This window comes from Lissotriton vulgaris, chromosome 1_1, assembly GCF_964263255.1.
Source record: "Lissotriton vulgaris chromosome 1_1, aLisVul1.2, whole genome shotgun sequence".
In the NCBI taxonomy this organism is placed as follows: Eukaryota; Metazoa; Chordata; class Amphibia; order Caudata; family Salamandridae; genus Lissotriton; species Lissotriton vulgaris.
In genome coordinates, this window is record NC_141685.1 from 1385951184 (window position 1) to 1385977356 (window position 26173).

General features: G+C 47.1%; 1 protein-coding gene across 2 annotated transcripts in view; it reads left to right on the forward strand.

The window, feature by feature from the left end:
• The window catches only part of CADPS2 (calcium dependent secretion activator 2), a 2357592-nt gene that overhangs the window by 624765 nt on the left and 1706654 nt on the right, over nucleotides 1-26173 (forward strand). For both annotated transcript variants that reach the window (XM_086966845.1, XM_086966848.1), the window contains exon 5: nucleotides 8907-9143. In XM_086966845.1, coding sequence (XP_086822971.1) covers nucleotides 8907-9143 — 237 coding nt within the window. The remainder of the gene's footprint in view (nucleotides 1-8906; nucleotides 9144-26173) is intronic.

Here is a 26173-nt window from a genome sequence, read left to right on the forward strand (position 1 = left end):
CAGCGGCCCATTCAGGTCACTGCAGGCAGTGCGTCAGAGCGCTTCACAATAGGAACACGTTACAAAATCAGACGTTAAGTTACATTAGGCAAAAGTGACAATTGTGAGCAAACAAAATACAAGAGGTAGCAAAGGGTACATTACAGGAGAAATAGACTGGGACCTCGGCGAGAGGGACGGTGTAACGCCCATCACTAGAAAAGGGGCTGGGCTTAAAAAAAGAGACAAACGCCCACGGATCGCATCAAGCCAGGGAAAAGAGTAATTGACACACATCTCTTCCAATGGCTAGCCTCCATTTACGAAGCTAGCCAATGGAAGAGAGAAGCGGGTTAAAGCCCCACACTGTTGAAGTCATTAAATCTTCGGCTCCGCCCCCCCCCTCCACTGCTTCGCAGTGGGACGGTAGCCTCGACCTAAAAAGACTATGATATGTAACAAAACTAAAGGGCCCATGGCCTCTAGTCTGTGTTTAACATTGCATGGCTATTTTATTGTACAGTGGAAATCCTATCTCAAAGACGGGGAATGATTCATGCATGTGAATCTATGAAAGATTCCTATACTGGAGAACTACAGTTACAGGTAAGTAACTTATTTTCTTATACCACTTTTTTGTATTGGCTAAAACTGGTACAAATCCCAATCTGAATATTATATCAAAACTTCTCTTTATTTCTGATGTATGTGGTCAATGTTTTTTTATGTTTTTTCATAAGATCTCAAAGTATTGATTCTTCAGTAGCATGATAGCAAGCTCTCACCAGTTTTGTGGAGTTTTATCAAGGCGGATGCCCAATAACATTACTTGATAACTGCAAGACTAGATTTAATCATTGATATTGGACCGTCCCAAAAATCTGAGCATCTTTTTCTTTTAACATTTTGAAAATATGATATAACCATGGCATGTTTTTGTTCACCCAGACATTGAGGAATGTTTTTAAATATATTTTCAGTAAAGAATTTGCCCATAGTCGAGCCCAATGAAGAGCAGTTTTTGGATGGATCAGTGATTCAGAGCTGTGTAGGATCAGTTCAGACCTTAGAGCTGGAGTGACCCCAGGCCACATGCACCCCAGGAAGAAATTTCTAATCCTTTGCATCTCTGTTAAATTTTTATACCTTCAGATCAGCACAATGTGTGATAGCAGCCAGAACTTACTGTTTCTATCAGTTGTCCTCCAAAATTATTCATGAAATTTACAGATAGATTCATGAAGCAAGTTTGCGATCGCAATTGTTGCGAATTCGCAAAATCGAGCGCAAATTGAGTGAAAGCCATTCATGAAAGAGAAAATCGCAAAATAGCGCAATCGCAAAATAATAATTGCGAAATCGCTAATAAAATCGCAGAATCCTGAAACCTGCCAATTTGCGATTCTGAAATAGCGAGAAAACAATGATTCTGCGAAAACAGTTGCGAAGTCGCTAAATATTCGCTATTGGCATTCAAGAAAAATCGCAGTTAGCGAAATACACGAAAATCGCTAATAGCGACGCGCAAAATAAGGAGAAATCAAACCAGGTGGTAACCAGCAAAGAAAAAAAATTTTTTTTTTTCAAAGTTAATTGCATACAGGTGCGGTCCTGACCAAACACACTTAAGGACATGCAGCTGCAGACTGTGGACTCTCACAATGCCAGGACTCTACATGGTGGTGAGGCAGCGTAGGCTGCAGCGAGCAGCACAGAACAGGCGTAGGATCCAGGAGCGGATATTCCGGCAGCGTGTCACCCTTCTGGGCCAAACCAGGGAGCAAATCTATGCCAAGTACCGGCTAAGTGGCCCAATGATTATCAAGCTGATCCAGGACCTAGACCCCCTGCTGCAGCATCCAACAAGGAGAACCAATGCCGTCCCCACCCATGTACAGGTATTGTGCTGCCTGCACCTACTGGCTTCCGGAAGCTTCCAGGGGATAGTTGCTGTCGCTGGGGGCATAACCCAGCCCACCATGTCCCGCTGCCTCAGTAGTTTTCTGGATGCAATGCTGACCAGGCTACACCACTACATTTCATTCCCAACCACCCAGCAGGACTTAAATGACACCAAGCTGAAATTCTACAACATTGCACATTTTCCGCATGTAATTGGATGCATTGACTGTACCCATATCCACATCTGCCCACCAGCACAAACGGAGTACATGTACCGCAACCGCAAATCCTACCACTCCCTCAATATCCAGATGGTGTGCAACGCCAAGAATATCATCACGGACATAGTGGCACAATATCCGGGCAGCACACCTTCCGGCACAGCGGCATTCACACACGACTGGCAAGGGGAGACTTTGGCGAAGGACACCTACTGGGTAAGTACACATGTCCCGATATACTATACTTTCATCATGTATCTGCACAGAATAGGCACTCACCCTGTGCTCATTTCACGCAGGTGACAGCGCCTACTGTCTACGTGAGTACCTCCTCACCCCATACCTCAACCCAGACACACCGCAGCAACGGTGTTACAATGCTGCACACATACGGACACGAAATTAGATAGAGAGGACATTTGGCCTATTGAAGAGCCGTTTCCGCATACTGCACAAGACTGGTGGGGCCATCAAATACACACCTGAGGTCTGCTGCCGCATCGTGGCCGTGTGTGCAATACTCCACAACATTGCCACCAAGCGCAGGATACCAGTGGAGATATCAGGCAGTGAGTCTGAAGGTGACAACCGGCCACCTCCACATGTACGTCATGCCCGCGGACAAGATCCTGCGGAAGGACACAGGCGCCGCAACCACATCACTACGAACTGTTTCTAGTGCACACATTCCACTATCACAACACTGCACCCATGCATAACAAATGTAATAATGACATGAGTGTGTATGAAGTTTGACCATTCTTCTTTAATGTTACATCACAATAAATTGGCCTTCAAGTATTAAATTGTCTGATGGGGAGAGTATTGCTCCATACCTCCCCATGCTGGGGTAGGGGGTTTGCAGGGGTCGACTGCATGGCCTCCCTCATAGTTTTACAGTCCTCACCGATGTTGACGACGAGACTCCCCAAGTCATCTCTCCACATCCTGAGGGAGAGTGTTGGCCCTACTTCCTGATGTTGGCCTTCTGCTGCGGCGAGGTGCAGGCAACGGTGGTAAGGAGGCACTGCTGTTGGTCGACGCAGCCTCACTTGCGTCGTCACCCCCCTCTGCTTCTTCCTGGCCAGTGGCCTGTCTGCCAAGCACAGCTGCAGTGAGTAGGTCGAGTGACCTGGCCACATCCTGGCAACACTGCACCATTTGGGCCTGCATGGCAAGTGACCGTCGTGCCAGCTGAGATGTGGCGTGGCCAACAACATGATTTGACCTAGTGTAGGCCGATAGGCGGGCCAGTAGTTGGCGGTGGCGTCGACGGGTCATGTCCTGCTGGGATACAAGCAGCTGGTTGTTTTGTCTCAGAGCTGCTGTCATCTGGGCAATATGTTGTCCGTTTGCCTGCATCTGTGCAAGCATTGCTGCCATGTGGCGTGCCTGCGTGCGATGCACTGCCAGCATGCGGCGTTTGATGACCAGGCCTGGGTCGGGTGTTTCTAGTGCCCCGGCGGTGCCGGCTGGGCCCTGGCGCTGCTGGCGCCTCAGTGCGCTGGTCTGTGACCTGGCACCAGGTGTGTGCCTCGTCTGCCTCCGAGGCGCTGGTGGTGGAGCCTGTACCACTGCTGTGGCGGCACGGGGTGGTGGTTGTGTTGGTGGTGGTGGCTGCACTGCAGTGGCTGCAGGGGTGGCCCTGTTGGCACAGGGTGGTGGTGCTGGCTGCACTGCTGGTTGCTGTGATGTGCCGGGTTGTTGGGAGGACTGTCCCTCACCCTCAGTGTCCTCCTGGCTCTCAGCAATGTGTAGCGCATCGCTGTCCATGCTGGCTTGATCACCTGCACCTGTAATGTGAAAGGGTGCATGATTAATGTGATGTGTCTTGCGCAGACAATGTTGATACATGCACGCAGCCTTGCTTTCCCTGACTGGGTTTTTGTTTGACTGCGGGCTCATGATTACACTACAACTACCACAATGCAATTGGGCTTTTTTGGTGAGCTTGGTCTGCATTTTTGGGGATGTCATGTTGCTAGTTCAGGACTTAAAGGCATTGTTAGGGGACTGGGTCGCAGTCGCATGGCACTTACCTTCAGTTTGTGGTTGGCTGGGTTGAGAGGAGTCCAGCTTGAAGGACCCCCACGCAGGCTGCTGGCGCTATGGTGTCCTCGATCAGGTCCTCCAATGGGGTGTTAGGTGTGGCTAAAGGTTCCCCTCCACCGGTGCCCAGTTGATCCCCAAGCCTCACAGCAATCCGCTCCTTGGAACGTCCTCTCAGGTCGTACCAGCGCTTTTTGATGTCATCAATGGAGCGCTGGGTGACACCGACAGAATTGACCTTGGCGCGGATGCGCTGCCAGATCCTGCGCTTCTCGGGCTCTGGCACCCTCCGAGAGTCTTTCCCAAACAGCTTGCCATAGTCCTTGCACACCCCCTTCAATTACGTGCTCCAATTCAGCTTCAGAAAATTTCATTTTCCTCTTCCTCTCCTGCCCACTGCTCCCTGCTGCTTCCTGGGACATCTTTTAAAACTTTCCTTCAGGCTGGGGTGCTGCAGGGTCTTGCTTTTGGAGCTCCTCCCTTTCCTGCTGCCACTCCCTGGCTCTGTGTTCTGTTTGTGGGTGTGGTGAGCCTACTTCCTGGTTGTGATGTCATCAGTGGGCTCGAAATTCGACTTCCCGTTTTTGCGATCTCGCAGTTAGCGAGATCGCAATTTGCGATATCGCTATTAGCGATATCGCAATTTCGGCATGGGAAAATGCCGAAACTGCGATTATTTAGCGATTGCGGCCAGATCGCAATCGCCAATTGCGATCGATTGCGATTCACTATTTTTCCTCGCATTTTATCATGAATGCCATTCTGCGACTCTCAAAAAGCGAATCGCTATTTTTCGCTATTTGCTAATCGCAAAATGGTAGCTTCATGAATCTGGCTGATAGATGGCTCTTGAGTTTTGGCTCAGGATGGGCTCCTTTTTCCCATTTTGATATGTCCAAGACAGTTTATCATTAAATCATATTCCCAGGTAATAGAAATTATGGCCATGTTCCAGGGAAACTCCACTGATTTGAAATGTTGTTTTTTGATTCATTTTTGAGTTCAGCATCTCACATTATATTTTGTGGATATTGATGGTAAGTTTTATGCAGCTGCAATACCATTCAGAACCTCTTGGTAGGCAATGCATAGCCAGCTCCGGGTGTGCCGAAACAACAGTGCTATCTGCAAGTACATCACCTTCATCTACCCCTCTTAATAAGCATTGGCATTGCCTCATTTGCTCAGTATTTATTTGGAACAATGAGGAAGTGACGAAATGACTAATTGAATACACATAAAGGAGGTCCCAATTGCCCCTCTTTGGTCATTAATATTACTGTCCCCCTACCCCAAACCCACCCAACCCACACCTCCTCAACCTCTTGTCTCTAAGAGTTCATACCATTCCAGGTCACTCAATTACTCAATCAGACAGGATTTGTAAAGTGCTGCTATTCATCCAAGAAGGTATCCAGGTTCTGAGAGCCAAGCTTCTTAGCTGGTCTCAGTTAGACAATCAGGTCTTGAGTCCACTTCTGAATTCCTGAAGAGAGGGTGATTTCCGGAGGTGGAGGCTGTTCCAGGACTTTGTGGTGAGGTAGAAAAAGGAGCATCATTCACTTTTACTTCAGCAGATGGAGGGAGTGTGAGTGAGGTAGAGGGAGGTGGAGTGCAGGTGTCTAGAGGGTTGGTGGAAGCTTATGCAGTGCTAGTGCTTAATTTTAGGAGCGAATGAAGTTTCTTTAGGTGTGATGTGATGTGTGTCCTTCTGGGGAGGATGTGGAATGTCTGGCCACTGAGTTCTTTATGGTCTGCAGTTTTCTCAGGATGTGAGTTTGATTCATACATAGAGTGCTTTGCCATAGTCCAAGCAGCTGGCGATGAGGGCTTGAGTGACTTTGCATCTGGTGGTGACTGGGAGCCACTTGAAGATCTGATGCAGCTTGCGAAGAGGGAGGAAGCAGGTCCCGGAGACTGCATTGATCTGGTTTTTCATGATGAATTTGCTGTCCAGGATAATGTTGAGGTTCTGGCTGTGGTCTGTAGGAATGGGTGAGGATCCCAGTTTAGCAGGCCACCTGGAGTTGTTCCAAGGGGAGGTGTTGTTCCCGAAGTTGGGTACATCTATTTTGTCTGTGTTAAGTTTGAGCCAGTTGTTTTGCATCCAATCGGTGATTCTGGTCATGCATGAGCGGAAGTTGACCCAAGTGGTGGATGGGTCATTAGATAGAGGATGAGATGGTTATCATCTGCGTAGTAGATGATGTTCAGTTCGTGGGTTATGACAATGTTGGACATGGTGGGTCATGTAGGCATTGAACAGTGTAGGGCTGCTTTAAGAATCTTGAGGAATGTCACAGATGATGATCTTGGGTTCCAAGGTGAAAGATGGATTCTCTATGTTCTTCCTGTGAGGAAAGAAGCGATCCATTTGAGGGTGATGAAGCCTCTTGATCAGGTTGTCAAAGGCTGCTGAGAGGTCAGTGAGGATTAGGCCAGCTGCTTCTCCCTGGTCTAGGAGGGTTCTGATATCATCGGTGGCTGTGATCAGGGCAGTTTTGGTGCTGTGGTTCATGTAGAGTCCGGATTGGGATGGGTCCTGAAGATCATAGTTCTCCAGGTACTCTGTGAGTTGTTGGTTGATTGCCTTTTCAAGGACTTTGGTGGGAAAGGGAAGCAGGGTGATGGGCCAGTAGTTCTTGAGCTCTTTGGGGTCGGCAGACAGTTTTTTGAGGAGGGATTTCACTTCAGTGGGTTTACATTCTTCTGGGAAGGTGGCCAAGGTGATAGAGGTGTTGAAGATGGCTGTGAGTTTTTTGCCAATAGTCTTGTTTCTGAGGTTGAACATGTGAAGGGTAAAGGGGTCCATGGGTGCTCCTGAGTGGACTGAGAACATGATGGCAATGGTTGGAGTTCATGTCTGTGGGAGCGAGGAGGCTGGTAATGTCGGAGGCGGTGAGTTGGGGTTCAAGGTGTTTGTAGATGGTGGACATCTTGCCAGGAAGACGTCTTCCAGGGTGTCGCAGAGCGCTTGGGAAGGGGTGATGATGTTCTGGGGGGTTGGAGAACTCCTTGAAGACACTTGGTGGTGGTGCTGTGAAGGTGAGGAGGATGATAGAGTGGTCCATCCAGGTGAGCTTGATGAGATGGCTGTACACAACTCTGTTGCTGGCTGTGAAGATAGGGTCTTGCATGTGTCCTGAATTTGTGTGTAGGGTTGGTAACTATTTGGGTGAGGCCGGTGTTGTTCATGCTTTCGAGGAAGTTTGCTGTGTTCATGTTGGGGTTGTCGAGGTGAAAGTTGAGGTTTCCGATGAAGATTTTTTGTTCGTTATTGATGGCTTGCGGTGCAGTAAATTTGGGATGGCATCGCAGAAGCTGGGGCATGGTCCTGGAGGATTGTAGGTGAGGGTGCCTCTGATGTTGTTTTGCTGTCTGTTTTGAGTTGAAAGTTGAGGTGTTCCATGATCGGGTGGTGTTGTATGTGGCAGTGGTTCAGTGTATGGTTTCTTGTGGTTGATGGCGAATCCACCTCCATGTTTGTTGATGCAGTCCCACCATGGCTGTGGTGATGTCGGGTACAGATGCCGGGTTGAGCCAAATCTCAGTGAGGAAGACGACGTACAGGGTGAGGGGGGTGATGGTCTCCTAGATCTCAGTGGCGTGTTTGCAGAGCAATTAGGCATTGAGCATGAGGCAGTGTAGTTTTTTGGGCACTGTCAGAGTTGTTGTGGTGGTGTTGATTGTGTGTAAGTGCTCCAGTGTTGCAGGACAAGAGGTATCAACCAACATTGCAATTGTTCTGGTAAGGATATTTTGGATAAACATTAGACAGAGGGGGGTAATTTGCTAATCGCGACTCAACCACCCAACATTAATACTGGTGACATCTTGGGATTAGCATGGCAATAAGAATGCAATAAATGGGATACCCTATATGGACTTCAGTAGCCCAATAACACATTTTGGCAGGACGGAGCACAAACTGGAATACTCAGTCGAAACTTTTAGTTTCACTGTACCACTCAAGAATGTTAACGAAAGTTTACGTATTCACCTTTCTTCCTCCTTGCAAGGGAAAAATGCTGATTGGGATGGCACAACTATATTAATTGGCACAACGCTGTTCGAAATATTCTACCATCTTCCAACCCCTTTCCATATTTTTTTCAAGACAATCTAAAACCACGGTATTCTGGGAATATATAGATTTTCTTCTGTTTTATGCAAACTACTTGACTGATGAAAGAACTTTACATACTTTTTAAAACATGTGAGACCGGGATATTTATACACACGTTTTAGTATGCATTCATTGGCCGCCGACCAGGTTGCCTCCCTTTATTAGAAACTTTATTAGAATTATATATTTTTTTAGTTTTTGTGGAAAAGGCAAGGTATGTACTATATAATCTTGTTGGAGAACCGTGATGTGCTCTTTAACAGTTGGATAATATACTTGAATTTTAAAGGCAGCTGGTTTTAAATATGATTTTTTTTGTCAAAGGACCCGAAAGCAAACGAACAACACCGTATTTAGTGGCATTTTTTTTTATTTAGAAATGGTGTAATACTGCATTAACAATGGACTTGCTACACCTTACGACATGATTTACGGACTTTAGAGAAATACTCACTCTCGTTTTATTCTACTTATATATTGATTCTCTTTTTCAAAATGATGCAAGCTTACACGTTGTCTTCCCATTGACCCAACAGTTGTTTCAAACAGATTTTAGAGCTTTGTGCATGTAAATAATGAAATGGCACACTTGAAGGATTTTAATTAAATTTTCCCCCAATGATGTTCAGGAAAGAAAATTTCCAAAATTTGTTGCAAAAGAGATGGAGAACATGTACATAGAAGAGTTGAAGTCATCAGTGAATCTCTTAATGGCAAATCTGGAGAGTCTTCCAGTCTCCAAAGGCGGTCCAGAATTTAAGCTGCAAAAATTGAAGCGATCCCAAAATTCTGCATTTCTGGATATTGGTGATGAAAATGAAACTCAGCTTTCAAAATCGGATGTGGTTCTGTCTTTCACTTTGGAGGTAAGTGCACGTTTGTATGTATTTTTCTGTTGATCTTTTCAAATGTCAACATCAAATGAAATGGCTGTGCTTATTCATGTTGTCTAAACAGAGGTGCCATTGGTTGAACGATGCGTTTGTTACGGGCAGGCCGTAAGTGATTAGAGCTAAAAGCAGGTCAGCAGAAGGATGCAATCCTACACCATTAAACAGAATTTAAACTCATTATGTCTACTTTAAATAACGAAGATTTGGGCTGGGTATTAAGCCTTAAAATGTATTATAAATCACAAAAATAATCTCATCGTATACCTGCACAAGAAACGGGGCATCAGTCATTTGACTCTGCAGATAAGAGGAATGATGTTGAATAAATCTGCCCTTTTTAAGGCCATCTTCCTGCTGCACACACCAGAGGGTTAAGAAACACAATGTACTAAAATGTCACTGCACGTTTGGGAGTTAACACTTAGTGTCTGTAAAACAATTGGGTTATTGGTTGAAGGGAGTGGAAGCCCCACTCGGGCAAATACCACAATCCTTGTCGGAATGAACCACAAAAGTCACTAATTTAACCTTTGCTTAACCCTCTGGTTGCTCGGCCCAAAAGCAGTCAGGCTGAACTTAAAGGCAATGTGTATAGTATTTATGTAGCACATAATCAGTAATGAAGTGAAAACACTACACAAGAAAAATCCCAATCGGATGCCAGAACTGCGAATCCGATGATTAAAATCAGAGATATTTACTTTCAGAATTTTAAGTTGAACTAGCACATTGAAACAGAAAGTGCTACCTGCAGTCACAGTCACAAGTTCAGACTGACCGTAATGAAGTGCAAATTGGGTTCAGGACCAGGGCTGTGTGCTCGGATTTGTACCTTTTTGTTCCGGTGTAGTCGCCGGTCAGGAGTAGCGAGCTGCTGCAATGCGACGTACCACATCGGGCTGCATCCCGCTCCATCTGTTCCAATGAAACCTTGAGTTAGGCAATGAGGCATGATCTCTGAAGCTTGTTTTGTCTCTATAGCTCACTGACGAGGCTAGCCAACTAGTTCTTGCAGTCACTCTGGTTGCCCTGGGTTCCAAGAAGCAGGTCCAATCTTCTTTCCTCAGACAGTAGGGCAGCAGGCTGTCATTTTTAGCAGCAGGGCATCCTTCTGAATCTTCCACAGGTCCAAGAGTGTACTGCTGAGTGGCTCTGGAGGTACAGTATGTATGCCTGTTGTCAGTTGTTGTGCAGGGGATTCCCTGTGCTACCCCTCACATCTGTCAAGTTATTTGCCATTGTTATGTTAGGTGTATTTGTAAAGACCACTATCGAGTGTATCTTGCTCTGAGGATTTGTGTGTGCCTAGCCCTGTATATGCTAGGTTGGTTAATTGATAAGTCAGGTCTTCAGCTTCCTGAAAAATTTGAGGGGAGAGGAGGAGGCTCTGATGTGGAGTGGGAGGTCCAAACTGTCTAGTAGTGACAAAAGGCGGGTCACGCATTGTGTCAAATTACGTTGTGTGTGCAGGAGAACAAGCCTTTTAAAGTGTAAGTGGGGTTGGACGCAGCCCTTCCCCAGCCATCCTGTCCACACCTAAGCCGCCTTTGTGTTACTGTCTGGAAGCAATCCAGAAACCCCAACAGGGACATTCACATTCATGTGACTCAGGACACTAGCAGAGGGCACACTTTTACGAGACAAGAAAATGCTGCCTATCTAAAAGAGAAATTTTCAAAATTGTAACTTAAAATCCAACTTTTTTCATCAAAGAGAATTTTAAATCACAGTTTATTTGAGTGTAAACAGCATATTTCTATCTGCTCTCAATCTAATGTTAGCACTCATTATATGTATTTGGATCACCCAGTGTTAGTCAATTCAAGAGCTAGGTCTTAAGAACAACTTTAGGAGTTTTTCACTGCCAGGACATATAAAACCTATGTACACATGTCCTACTTTATAAATACAAAGCACACTGTCCTGTGAGCCTTTAGGGCATACATTAGGTATGAGTTAGAAGCATTAAAAGGAAGGCTTAGGCCTGACAAAAGTTTTATTTTGCCGGGTTGAAATAATTTAAAACTGCACTACAGTTTAAGGCAGGCCTGAGATGTTTTAAAAGTGCTATTTTAGTGGGTGGTCCAATTAGTGCTGCAGGCCCACTCGTTGTTAAATACATGCCCTGTATACATGTATAACCATTTAGTAAATGTGTCAATGAGGTATATGCTAATTGTGTCATGTTTTAGAGAGAGAGCACAAGCACTTTACCACTGGTTAGCTAGGAAAAAGTGACAGTCCTAAAGCTAACAAAAACAGGTACAGCAACAGAAGGCAAAAATCTGGAGGTGACCCTGCAACTGGCCCGGTCTAACAGTGTCCTATTTAAAATTATTCAAACTCTGAAAAAAACAAGCATCATAACATCTAGTACCTCTGTCCCAATACTGTTGCAATTAACACCAAACTTTAATTTTCAAAATACTGTCTGATGACGAGTAAAATTAACTAATTCTCACCCAGTTTGCTATACAAGAGTAACCATGTTTGACCATAATGTCACAGGTCTAGTTAGGACTTATTTAACACCAACAACATGCTAAATGTAAAGACACGCATTACTCAGCCGCCATGTCATAAACATCTAACTCCAGTTTATAACTTGATTGCTCATTTTTTAGCTTCTGCCTTAACTATGAGAATTAACATTACTTACAAATCCTTCTCAAAATTCATTGCCCCTCAAAGCCTCAGGCATCACCTTTACCAACTTTGCACTGGCAAACTCCTGGGGAGACTGGCTTAAAAACTGGACTGTGGAACAGTTAGTGTCTTGATAACTATTATTCAGGTCTGTGCCTAGTGTGAAGGAGTTTGGTCTTGATGTTAAGGTATTCAAAAGCCCATAGAGCTTGAAATGGTTCATTTGCAGATATTATTCCAAATTTTCATTGTTCAGTGAGGAAACTTTCCTTGGCATAATAATGATGGAATTTCACCAACATGGCCCTTTGTCTGGTTCCTTCCTTTCTATTCTCCTCAGATTGACATCATATTGTCATCCATGTTGTCTAGCTCTTCCTTTCTTATTGTTGCATGCCACTTACAAAAACTGTAATATTCTTTATTCACCATTCTTCAGGTGATTTAAGTTTTCCATTCCCTGCTGTGAGATTCCATATGGTATCTTGTGAAGTGACCATTTCCTATGATTAAGTACTTGCTATGGTCCAATCCCAGATGTAATGCCAATAACAACAGCCAGGGTGTGTCTGGCAGGTACTGACAGAGGCCTCTAACTGTTTTTTAAGGTACCCAATTCATTATATCTCTTTGAACACTTATTCCTTCTATTTTTGCAGGATGTCCGGGGTAAGGCTCTGCCAAGTAAGTGAAGGGGTCCGATTGCCTGCTGTTTCTTTCCACATCATCAACTACTGCATTACCATGTATTTTCCCCTTGCAGTTTTGGCCTACTGCTTGAGGCTCTGATTTTATCAGGGGGCCAGGGCTACTCTCCGTCCACTTGTGAAGGATTCCTGGAATCTTTTTCACCTCCCCCAATCACAATGATCTTAATGCGAGTGTTTGCTGCTACTGCCCCCTCAATTCTGTGTTTAGCCATAAAGACTGGCCAAGGTTGTTCTGGCATTAGGATCTGTTCCACTCGTCTACCACAGTCCCTGATGCTGGACTTCCTTACAGTAGAGTAAGTCTGAACCGTACAGTTGTTTTAATATTTATTATCCACATTTGTTTTGGATGACATATCCGTCCGCAGATGTTTAGCTTGTTGCTAAAATGATCTTCCCTAGCTGGCAATTCACCTGGAAACTCCTTAGTATTTTCTGACTTTGGCTTTGTTTGGGCCTCCCTTACAACCCAGGCTTTATTTGTCCAGTACCATGACCTCTCCCCTTCCTTCCTGATGCTGCTCCATCCATTTGAGCCTCCCTCAAATTGTTATTGGTCCACCAAGCAAACTGTTTTTCTCCCTGACAGGGTAGATTCTTCTCCCAAACATAAGTCCTCATATTCTCATAAAGGCCTGTTAGGTTTGTGCATCAGTAAAAAGTGGCCTATTCGATGCATAATCTTTTAAAATTGATTTGGTACTAGATTTTCAGTCTGGAGAAGAGACTTTCTCGCCATCGCCGTTCCCAACTTCCTCCTAACATACTCCTGCGATCAGTCTGCGCTCTTAATTGGGCCCCGTTTATGTGCATTCATAATTATAAAACACAGACCTGTTATAGAGTGCTGTACAAACAGCTAATCTGCAAGTCCTTTCTTAAAAATCTAAAAAAGCTTTTTTGTCTTTTTTTAGGTTTTATTATGGAATCATGCTGCCTCCATTGTCCTATAGGTGGTGTACGCCATTTTGAATTTTTATGGTCCTTTATTATCGACTGAAAATGTGTTTGTTTTTTTCATTTCTGCCATAAACTACCTTCTTTCTAGGCCTGCACCATTTTAACTATGTTCTAACCTGAGAAAATGTTTGGAAATATAGTACTATTCTTCGGGGTAATTCCCTGAGGTTTAACTTGTTGAAAGGCAAGATGGTGGGGGGACTCGCTTCGGTGGGGACCCTTGCAGACCCATCCTTGCCTTGCTTCGTATAGTGAGGACTACTTCAATGTGAAATTTGTTATGCCCTAGAGTGAGTAGCCCAGACTGAGCACAGGAGGATGCAGGGAGGAGAATGCCCTAGCACCTGGAGGAGCCATTAGTCCGATTCAGCTGCCTCCTTTTGCCTCTGAAAATCTTAGGAAAGTTCTCCCCCTCCCCGGTTGGCAACACCTAAAATGGAAGGCCTCCACGCCTAGCTTTTTTGGAGACTTACAAGAAGTGTCTGGGCCTGATGACTCAAGAGGTGGCTGCCCCCATCACAAGAGCAGAGCCCTGCCAACTGAGAATGCCACCCAGATTCACAACCATAGCACCATGTGATGACTCGGCCGTCTGGGGGCGTAGACAAGGTACGATGCGGCTGCTGTGAGTGGCAGGCCCTGTGGATCTGAGGAGTGATGCAGACTCTTGGCCAGGCCGTGAATTTGAAAACGGGCCTCCCTCTCCCTAGCCCCTGCGATTGTAGTGAGCACCTCTTATGCCTGGAGGCTCCGATGGCTTGGGTGACAGGCCGCAGTCCAGACGACTCTTGAGGGCTGCCAAAATCATCACAGGAGGTGGCCTCTCCCTACTACTTCTGCCATTCTTGGAGGGGGCTGTGATGACATTTCTCTTTGGAACATCTGCAGTCTGACTTGTGGCAGCTAGGTAAACACATTGCCTGGGGCCTCAGACCAGCATTGTTCTGGGTCTGGGCTTGGATTTCAGGACAGAGACCTGAGCTACCTTAGGAGTGGAAGATGGGTGCAAGGATTTGTTTGCTAACTGTAGGAACCCTTGGCATTGATCCCCAGTGGTGAGCCAGGTGAAGAGTAGTCTGGTCACATCTAAGGGTGATTCGGAGCCATACCTGCGCTGGAGTATGCAATCTACTTCCCATCAGCGTCTCCAAATTCCACCAGCAGTCATGTGCTTTGGGGGTCTCAATCAAGTACTTCTTACAACCCGGGGACTATTGAGGGAGGGTTTACCATACGTGCAGAGTGGCTTCCCTGCAGGAGTGGTTTGCCCTCTAGAAGTGCACCTAGACCTTGACTTCTGCCTTACGGATGGTGTGGATCAACCTGCCAGATGGTGAAATCCCAAACAGGACCCTGTGGAGGTTCCCAGGGGATAGGTAGCAGTCCACTTCTCTGGACTGACTCCCCCTCCCCCCAAGCCACTGAGGCTAATACCCCATCCACGAAGGGTGGCTTGCAACAAATTATGGCAATGTTCAAGGCAGAGATGGGCCTCTGGAGACAGAACTTTGTCAAGTTAAATACCAAGCTTGATCATGTTGTTCACAAATTTGATACACAAGAAAATCACCTGGTGGTACCCGTTACTAAAGGAGCTTTTGAAGGAGCCAAACTGACCGTACACATAAGCAAATTTGAAAAACTGTGCCAATGGGTCACTGATGAGGTGAAGGGCAGAAAAAACTTTTCCTGCCGGAGCAACTTTCGTATCGGGGCCTACCGGACACTGTTGGATCAGGACCTTCCTCAATATGTTGAGGATCTTTTCAGTTCCCTTCTGTCAGACCCTGGAGATGTTGCAATAGAACTGAACCTACATGGTCTTTCATGCCTATCAAGCCAAGAATAACCTGACTCCAGACCTTCTTATGACAGGCCACTATATCCAGCAGAAGGGTGAGATAATGAAAGCTGCCAGGCAATCGGACTCAATAGTGTTTAGAAGCAGGGGTCTCCAACCTTTTCTATACTGAGAGCTAGTTAAGTTAAATGAAACACATTAAGAGCTACTAATATTATTAGTGTTGTATAATCTCAATTTTTTTTATATGTATAAGAATTCAAACAAGCAAAAGCTTTCTAGTTTAATAGGCTGGTCTGCACACGGGTGAGCTACTCAAGGGTAGCTGGAGAGCTACAGTAGCTCACAAGGTACTGGCCGGAGACCCTGATAGAGGCTCCACCTTAGCACTGTATCACAATGCCTCACCGGACAAACACAGCGTATTAGACTACCTCTGTTCCTCTCCAAACCCATAGAGATCAGTTGCAGAGTCCCTTAGGGTTCCTCCCTGAGCCCAAAGCTCTACAACATCTACATTGACTCCGTTACGACCATCATCAGGAACTACGGACTCAACATTGTCTCCTATGCCAACGACACCCAACTGATCTTCTCCCTCACCAACAAACCGAAAACCGCCAGAAACAACTTCCACAGAGGAGCCACCTGGATGAGACCCAGCTGTCTCAGATGAATTTGGACAAGACTGAAGTCCTCCTCCTAGTACCCTCAGCTTGCAACAACTCATGGTTGCCCTCCACACTGGGATCTCCGCCCTCACCCAAAGACCAAGCAAGATACCTCAGCATCATAATGGACCCCTCGCTCACAATGAACCATTAGATCAATGCAGTCACCTCATTATACTTCCACACACTCCACCTGTTTCCCAAAGACATTCAGATGGATCCCCACTGAATCCAGAAAAGCATTCACCCACAAACTCATCAGAAGCTGACTTGACAAAAGCAACGCACTCTACACTGGCGTTACCCAGAAACTCATCATAAAACTTCAGAACTTTAAAAACACCACAGCCAGACTGGCCCTCTACATCCCTCACCGCAGCCACACCTCCGCACATTTTAGAGAATTCCCCTGACTCGCAGTCAACAAAAGGATCTCCTTCAAGCTCCTCACCTACAAAGCCCTCCACAATTCAGGACCAGCATACCTGAACCACCGCCTCTCATTCCACGTCCCCATCAGACACCGCCACTCCACCTAGCTGGCCCTGGCCACCGTCTTGGGGGAAGATCCTTCTCCTACCTTGCCGCCAAGACCTGGAACATCCTGGCGACCCACCACAGACATTACCTGTCACTTACCCAAGTCATGAAGGACCTGGCTCTTCGACTGAACACCAGATCGCAGATCGGTCAGCAGCCCCCCACTCACCTCCCTCTCCTACCAGCACCTTGAGACCCTCCCAGGTGAGTAGCTGTGCTTTATAAACTCTGATTGATTGATTGATTGATTGATGCCTTTGCCTTGATATTAGCAAAATGTGAATCCCTTAAGATAGCAATGAATTCCCTCAGGGTTCACAAAATCCCCTAACAGTGGGATTTACCTACCTGCCTTTTAAACAAAATGACTAATCTGCCCAGATAACTACAAGGGAGGAAGCACTAGCGCTGTTCCACCAAGATGATGCCCACCACCCCTTAGAAGACCATTTGGATGAACGGCGTCTGAAATGGTGACAATCTTAGTCATGCAAGGGGAAACACAGAGAAGCACAACTCAACCGTTGAGATCTTCCATCCTCTACTAATGAGTACCGATAACCACAGACTGCTTGAACTGTTGCTAAGTGCCATGCCTTAGAGCATATCCTGACTGCTTGGTCCCCAAATTGGTAGTCTGGTCTGCCCTGTTCCCATGATGCACTGGGCCAGGGACAGACTAATTTGCATGTAGCCAGGTTCTGAGCTGGGATGGTGCAGTGAGCTAAAAAACGGTGATGGATCAAGCCCTGATCTTTGGACTGGGTAAGAGTGGTCTGCTTAATTCAGACACTCTGTTCATCACCACTCCCTTTTCTGACTGGGCCCCAAATTGGGCAGTTTTGTTGCTGGCCTCTTCCTCTCCCAGGCTACTCAATGGCAACACCAGTTGCACCAAATGTTACCGTAATGTTAAATAGAATAACACATTTCCCCTCTAGCTCTGTGGAACTCGCTCTCTAAGATGCTAAACAGTAGCACTCATGTTCTTCATGTTTCTTGTTCCCCCTTCTACCTTGCAGACCCCTCTGACTGGGACCTGAGCCCTATGGGTTGGACGAAATTCATTCATCTATATTGTGTTTGTTATTTGTTTGTTATATTTTATTCCCCCAGGCAGACTTATTGACTTAATTGTTACACATACTGACACTTCATTGCACACCTCGCAGTTGCTGGCACAGGAGGGGGTTTGCCAATATTTAGGATTGTGACCTCACATTCATCTCCTTGATGCAGACCACATCATTTTCCTTTACCATACTCTCTTTAAATGTGCAGTAAGGAGTAGTTTCTGTCCTGTAACTCCAGTTCTGTAGTAGGGGTATCTGTTATAGTCATAATCTAGTGAATAGTCCCGCCCATGTGCGTGGACCCCGGCAATCAAAAATAATCTTTTAAGTTGTCAAATCATGCAGACCCTGCAAGACACTTAAGAGAGAATTTAAAGACAAATAATGCAGCCTATATCCACAGGCTACACTGTCCAGTACTTCAACTAGAAATTCCACCAAACAACACCACACATAACCCAGCCTGCAGTTTCTACCATAGAGAAACGTGCCTCCACCAGTAAAAGACTCTGGAATGATAGAGAGGAAGGCATGGACAGACAAGCCCCATAGGCTGCCATTATGTGGCTTAAATAGGATACTGTGCCTTTAAGAGAACTTTCCAGAACTTTCTCCCAGTATCCCAGAATGCATAGCAGGTCCCTCTTACTTTCAGTTCTTTTTGAAGGCGTAGCACGCCAGACCTGTAGCATTCCTTACATGAAGAATTATCTCCACCGGGGAGGAGGGCGGGCGCTTATGACTATAACAGAGATACCCCTACTACAGAACTGGAGTTACAGGACCGAAACTACTCCTTCTGTAATAAGTGATCTCTGTGTATAGTCATAATCTAGTGAATAGAATGGCAAGCCCATCCCCACACCAAAGCGGCGGTGGAGAAAGAAATTAACGCCACTATTGTGCGAACAAATTCCGCAGCGAAGCCTGCCCAACCTGAGCATCTGCCCTGGCATCAGTGTACAGACAGTAATGCTTAGCAAAGGTATGAACCGACTTCCAAGTGGCTGCTTTGCAGATTTCAGCTATCGGCACGTTACGGAGCAAGGCTGTCGGGGCAGCTTTGCCCCTGGTGGAATGAGCCTTAGGCTTACATCCTAAGGTCTTATTAGCTTTTTGGTAACACAATTGTATGCAGGACACAATCCACCTAGAAATGGACTGCTTAGAGGTAGCAAGACCCGTCCTGACTGATCCATAATTAATAAACAACTGGTCAGACCTACGAATATCTTTGGTTTTATCCAGATAAAATTTCAACACCCTCCTAACATCCAGGGAATGGAGAGACCTTTCCGCTGGAGATGAAGGATTCTGAAAAAACGTAGGCAAAGTTATGGTCTGGTTGACATGAAAATCAGAAATAACCTTGGGAAAAAATTTAGGGTGAGTACGCATAACAACCTTAGCAGCATGAAATACAGTAGAAGGTTCTTGGCAACACAACGCCTGAATTTCACTCACCCTGCGGGCCGATGTGATGGCCACGAGGAACGCCGCCTTCCAGGACAGGTGCTGTAACGAAGCCTCATGAATAGGTTCAAAAGGCTCCTTCATCAACCTGGACAGCACCACATTCAGTTCCCATGAAGGCGAAGGAAGCCTGACAGGAGGGAATACTTTCTTCAATCCGCCAAACTCAAAGATGATAGGTTGGGATGTAACATCCGTCCCCCGAACTTCGTGAAAAGGTCCGGCCTGCACGGCAGCCGAATGTGAGGAAGGAGAGACCGGTGAAGCAGGTCCGTGAACCACCACTGTCTGGGCCATTCCGGGGCAATGAGTATCATCCGAGCCCTGGACCGGGCCAGCTCGATGAGCACCGCCGGAATCAGGGGAATGGGAGGAAAAGCATACAGAAAGCTGTTCGACCAGTTGATCCATAACGCATTCCCCAGCGTCCCCCGCTGGTAGTACCTGGAGGCGAAGTCTCTGCATTTGCTGTTTTCGGCGGTGGCGAACAAATCTACATCTGGAGTTCCCCACCTTGCGAAGACTTCTCCTAGTACTTCGTCGTTTATGACCCATTCGTGGTTTTCCTGAACCCGTCTGCTCAGCGCGTCTGCCTGAACATTCTGCACACCTGGCAGATGGGTAGCTGTTATTGTCAGTCCTCTGGCTAGGAGCCAGTGCCAGATCGCTTGCGCCTCCTGCGACAGAGTGCGAGATCTCGAGCCCCCCTGCTTGTTGAGGTAATACATCGTGGTGATATTGTCCGTCTGTACAAGCGGAGAGTTGGTCTGGAAGGACGGAAAAAAGGCCTTCAGTGCCAAGTGAACAGCTCTGAGTTCCAGGAAATTGATGTGATACGTGGCCTTCCTTGAATCTGTAGGTTCCCGGAGTGCGCTCCCCACCCCAGGAGAGAAGCATCCGTCACGACAGTCTGCGAGGGAATGTCCTTGTGGAAGGGAACCCCTCTGAGGAGATTCTCCGCTGAACACCACCACTTCAGAGACTGAAGAGCATGCAGAGACAGTCGTATCTTGTCATCCCAAGATCCTTTCCTCTGATCCCACTGGTCTTCCAAGCACTCCTGCAGCGGTCTCATGTGCAGCCGTGCGTGCGGCGTCAGGAAGAAACAAAAAGCCATTGATCCCAGTAGAGAAGACACCGTCCTCACTGTTGTAGATGGAGTCGTCATAAGAGCCTGAGCCTTCCGAAGGAGAGATAATCGTCGCTCTTCCGAAGGAGACACGCTTGCTGACAGCGTATTGATGGAGGCTCCCAAGTAGTGTATGCATTGGTCCGGAGTCGGGACAGACTTGGACATGTTGATGTGCAACCCCAGCTTGTTCAAGAGAACGCACGTCTTCTGGAAGTTTGCTCGCGCTTCCGAGAAGGAGGATGCCTTGATCAACCAATCGTCCAGGTACAGGTAGACAAACACCTTGTTCTTCCGTAGGTGTGCTGCTACCACCGCCATGCACTTCGAGAATGTTCTCGGCGCAGACTTTAGTCCGAATGGGAGTACTGTGTATTGATAATGATTGGCGCCGACTTGGAACCGCAGGAACTTCCTGTGTTTGTATGCAATGGGCACATGGAAGTACGCATCCTGTAGGTCTATAGCACATAGCCAGTCTCCCTGTTGCAACTGAGGATAAATCGGATGCAATGACAGCATGCAAAACTTTTCCCTGCTAATCCATTTGTTTGCCTGTCGCAAGTCCAGAATGGTCCGGAACTCGTTCTTGTCCTTCTTGCGAACCAGGAAGAACCGGGAGTACAGACCTCTTCCTCTATGAGACAGAGGTACGTCTTCTATCACCCTTTTCCTTAACAGGATATCCGCTTCAGCCTGAAGCTCGCGCAGCTGGAACTGCGAGCTGACCGGTCGAATCGCTGGAGGCGGGCTTGTGAACCGAAGACTGTATCCATTGCAAACAATATTCAGCACCCACTTGTCCTGAGTAATTTGTCTCCACTCTGCCAGAAAAAATTGAATGCTTCCCCCTACCGGAGTGGGTAACAGATCCGGGGGAAGTAGGTTCCTAGGGCCTAGACCCGGCCTGGCCCTTGGTCGCTGGAGCCGACTGCTGGCCTCCTCTGCCATTCTGGCGTTTCTGGAACGGCTTACGGAACTGTTGTTGTTGTTGCGACTGTCCCGAAGCTTGGCCACGTCCTCTGCCTTGCCCACCGAACCGCCGTTGGAATGGGCGGTACGTTTTCTTCGTTTCTTTTGGCTTCTCCAGACCCACAGCCGTGAGCGTTTCGGCCTCTGCCTTCATGCGGGCCATCTCGTCATCCGCATGTTTCCCAAACACAAAAGTGACAAAAATCCAATAAACCCTTGAAACAAGGGAGAGCTCAATGCCAGGGTCCTGTTAGCAGGAGCCGGAAAAAAGAACTGAAAGTAAGAGGGACCTGCTATGCATTCTGGGATATTGGGAGAAAGTTCTGGAAAGTTCTCTTAAATGCACAGTATCCTATTTAGGCCACGTAATGGCAGCCTATGGGGCTTGTCTGTCCATGCCTTCCTCTCTATCATTCCAGAGTCTTTTACTGGTGGAGGCAAGGTTCTCTATGTTAGAAACCTCAGGCTGAGTTATGTGTGGTGTTGTTTGGTGGAATTTCTAGTTGAAGTACTGGACAGTGTAGCCTGTGGATATAGGCTGCATTATTTGTCTTTAAATTCTATCTTAAGTGTCTTGCAGGGTCTGCATGATTTGACAATTTAAGAGATTATTTTTGATTGCCCGGGTCTAAACACATGGGCGGGACTATTCGCTAGATTATGACTATACACAGAGATCCCCTACTACAGAACTGAATACCTAGTTAAGAGAAAGTCCCTGTTCCACCAGCTCCGTGCGAAAGGAACAGACATCATACAAGAGACCCATCTCCTGGCCGGTGTTGTCAAACGCTGCATATGCCAACTGCCTCAGTGTATGGCTCAAATGACAATAAATATTAATTCTTTACTTGGCCATCTCCCTTGCTGACTCATTCCAGTGAGAACCTGGTGTTGGGAGGGGATTCAATGTAGCTCTGAGGCCATCATAAATAGGTCCCATTCTTCCGGATGCACATTGAATTCCCATCCTCCCTAACACAAGGACTGGCCAAAATGAAAATGATAGGCATTTGATGTACAATCCAAGCTGGGGAACAACACTATACTTTCTACTCCCACGTACACTGGTCCCACTCATGGATTGACTACATTTACGCCTCTTTCTCAATTCACTCATGGATTAGTTCCTCCGATATCCGCAGTAGGGACCTCTTGGATCACCCACCTGTAACAGTACAGATTTATGCATCTCCCCCAGAGTACCAGCCCTGTAGACCTTGAAACATTGAATGAAGTTGCAGTTTGAGATCCAGTTCTCTGGAATCATATCAAAGAAGCACTGGTCAAATATTTCAAGGAGAAAGAGTCTGCTGAACTATTGTGGGCGACTATATTGGAGACCACTAAAGTGGTAATCCAGGGTGCATTCGTCAATCACACCACCACCTTCTTAAGATTGACCTGCACTAAATGGCTAGAATTGGAAGCGGAAGTTAAAAAACCTGAGACAGATCTTAAGACTAAACTGTGTCCCAGAACTCAAACAGCATTGTGGCTGACCCAAGGAGCATTAGAGCTGTCTTAACGAAAGACACTGCCCATACACTGCCTATGAAAGGAAGGAGAGATAAAGCATATTGCTTATTAGTTCACAAAATACGAATCTGTAAACTACAGAATCATATTAGTATTGTGGTTGGCCATCAGGGTGTACTTCATGCATCGGACCACAGAATTTTGGAGACATTTGTGCATTATACAATTTTCTATGGCAAAGAAAGCTGACCTACAGGATGTATATTTGACCGGGATTTCCTTACCGGAACTCAACCCAGAAATTTAGTGTTAGACCTGATACTCTTCAGGTAGAATTTCCCTATACTTTCTACTTTTTGCTCCTGGGTTTTGCTGATACTCTTGCAGTTTGTAAAGAAACAAGGGAATCAAGAAAGTCAGAGACCTAGGGTATGAGCAATTTATACAGGAACAGTGGCCCCTTTCAGAAAAAAGGCATATAGAGCAATGGAACACAGAAATACAATGATGTCTAGGATTTTGATTTCCAAATGAAATAAATGTATTCAATCAAAAATATATATTTATGAGTACCATAGAAGTGGGACAATATGCAACAGAAAAAAGAAGTCATGAGAACTTCAGAGCACAGGCATTGCGCAACATGTGGCAAAAATGCAGACAATGAACGAGCCACAAATGCATAGTACCTTTGCTCGTATTGGAACAGGTAAAGTGAAGGTACTCAAGATTGATGGTGTGTCAATCCCAGAGTAAATGGAAATGCAGTGTGAAAGTGTGTGTGCCCTTGCTACACACCATAGGAAGTGGTGCTCACCTTCTGTGCTTAAACCGTGTTCAAGCCTGCCATTAAGAGCTGGTGTGCGCACTTGCACTTAGAATATATTAAATATGTCCAGCCTGCCATTGCAGGTCTGTGTGGATGCAATTGTGCTTCGACTCAGGCTGGCCTTTTAAAATCACTAGCTTTCCTGAAATGACCTTTCACTACCACTAGGGCACCCTGAGGGTACGTCTTAAAGGGTGAGCGAATGGTAGGTGAAAGGCAGGGCAGGTGCACACGCGTCTTCCCCGCCCAGGTAGTGAGAAATACCCATGTGTGTTTTCACTACCTTTGAGGTTTGCCCTTTCCATACACTAACCTTGGGGAAAGGTTGAAATTACTTCAGACTGCAATAGTAGATTGCAGTGGAGGAGCCTCATAATGTTTCTTATCCTTGGATTCACAGTGACAAGCCCTTTCTGATAGTAAAGGTGGTTCTGTCATGATTAGCGTAGAAATGCCACTACTAGAAAGGTGTACAAAAGGGGGTGGTGATGGACGGAGCATCCGAACCATTCAAACACTCACACCCAGTCGAAAGATCTGGGTTTAATCCATCACCGTTCTTTAGCCCACTCTGCCACCCCAGTTCAGACATGGCCATATGTAAATCAGTATCACCCTGTGCCTCATGGGAACAGTCCAGCCCGAACTGCCAAGCCAGGCCTTCCCTGGACTGGATTCAAGCTTCCTAGGACTGGTTTCTGGCATTACAACCGTCTTCAGCCAGGCTTGCTTGAATCCAGTGGCAAAGTGAGCAAGGGACTCACGTCTGAGCATACCCTGCCAACTTATGGCGAACAAAGCGGTGCAAAAGGGGGTGGTAATGGACGGAGCATCTGAACCAATCAAACACTCACACCCAGTCAAAAGATCTGGGTTTAATTATTCACCGTTCTTTAGCCCACTCTGCCACCCCAGTTCAGACATGGCCATATGCAAATCAGTCTGACCCTGTGCCTCATGGGAACAGTCCAGCCCGAACTGCCAAGCCTCTCCTGCATCACCGAGCCCAACGGGCACCCCCCCCCACAGCCCTCTCCCTCAAATGTGGCCTTCTGGAAACCCTAAAACCTGCCCCGCGCTCCCGGGGGGAGTGCCCGCCACCTCCGATGCCCCAGACCCTCTCTGCCCAGGCAGGAAAAATATCCATGCCCTCCCATGCCTGGCCCCCCCAGCTGGCTCATGGTCCGACCGCCGGTCCCCCTCCCCGCAAAAACACCGCCTCCGTGTTCTGACCCCCAAACCTGGTCCCCACCTCCCAAAATAATGGCCCCTGGCCCCACTTGGCTTAATTGAGGGCCCAAACAGCCATCCCGAAAACCCTGCAAGGGAACAACCTGGGCATACTCCCACAGCCCCCCACCTGCGCCCACTCTCCCTTCCCAAAGTAGCTCCCCCCGTGACAAAACCTCGCCCCTCAATGAACCCTGAGGCGAGAAAAGCTGGGGGCTGGAAATATGCCCCCCAACTGATATGCTCCCTCCCTCTGCCACGGGCGATGATCGGTCTGCCTGTCCCATGAGTCACATGATGCCCAAATCCCTTGCCGCCGAGCCGACTGCCCAAAATCTTGCCCCTCCCTCCACACCTCCGTGCATGTCTTCTGACAGGGGGGCACACGCGAAGGGTAAAGGGCCCAACCCCTCTGCCTCCCACCGGCTAGTGTCCAATCTTTGCAGTGACACAGGAAACCCCGGGCCCCCGACCCGCCCGGCCTCCACCAAAGAGAGAGACGGGAAGTGCTGCTTACCCGCTCAGCCGCCCCACTGCTTTCCCTTCACCACGGGGGCGGAAATGGCCCGATCTCTAGGCACCTTTCACCCCACGCCCAGGCCCGCCCGCCTCCCCAGACCCTTCTCCCTCCATCGCTTGCTGCACCGATGCCGGGCCGCCTTTTTGACTAGAGGGCGGCCCCGTTCACTTACCGGCGAAGACCGGGATCGCTTCGACCACTGCCGTCGCTACACCTGCCGAGGCCTTTCACGTAGGGTGCGCTGGCCCGGCCACCTCTCCCACCACCAGGTCCATCCGGCCCACCAGACTCAGGAGCCGGAGGGCCTCGAAAACGCGGTAATACTCCTGCGACATTATGCTCAGATCCTCGTATCGCAAACTCGTGAGACAACTGCCAAAATACTACGCCAACTAACTAAGTTGACATTCCTCACTCTATCAAAAAACCAACAACACCTAAGCTCCCAGCCGCCAGGTCACCAAACTTAAAATGGTGGGTGGTAGCAGGAGCCCAATCCTTTTATGGTTGGGCTCCCATTGGACTTTATTTGGGCTATTAAATTGTGAAGCTCAAAAATTTAACATGGCCGGCCGAAGGCCTGTCACTCCTCCTCTCCCCGCCCCTCCCAAACTGCCGGGGAGGGGGGGCATCCCTGCGGTCGGCCGCTCTCCCCAAGCCCCCCTTTGGTTTGGTGGAGTATCGCTCCGAGCAATACACCAGTACCAAATGTTTTAGTTTTTCATGCACGCACTCTAGTCTACACATCTCGTCAGAGCAGAGGCTGCAGGGGCCTGCTTTACTCCTCTGAAGGCCTTAACTATCACAACACAGAAAAGAAATTCGTTGTCATTATGAGTTTAACTAATGCTTGATATCATAGCAAAGATGCCCTCTATGTTTCACGTGAATGTCAAACAATTTAAAAATTGATGGAGAATGAAGGATTGTGTAATGTGTGGATATGATAAATTTAACCGAGGTAGATAAA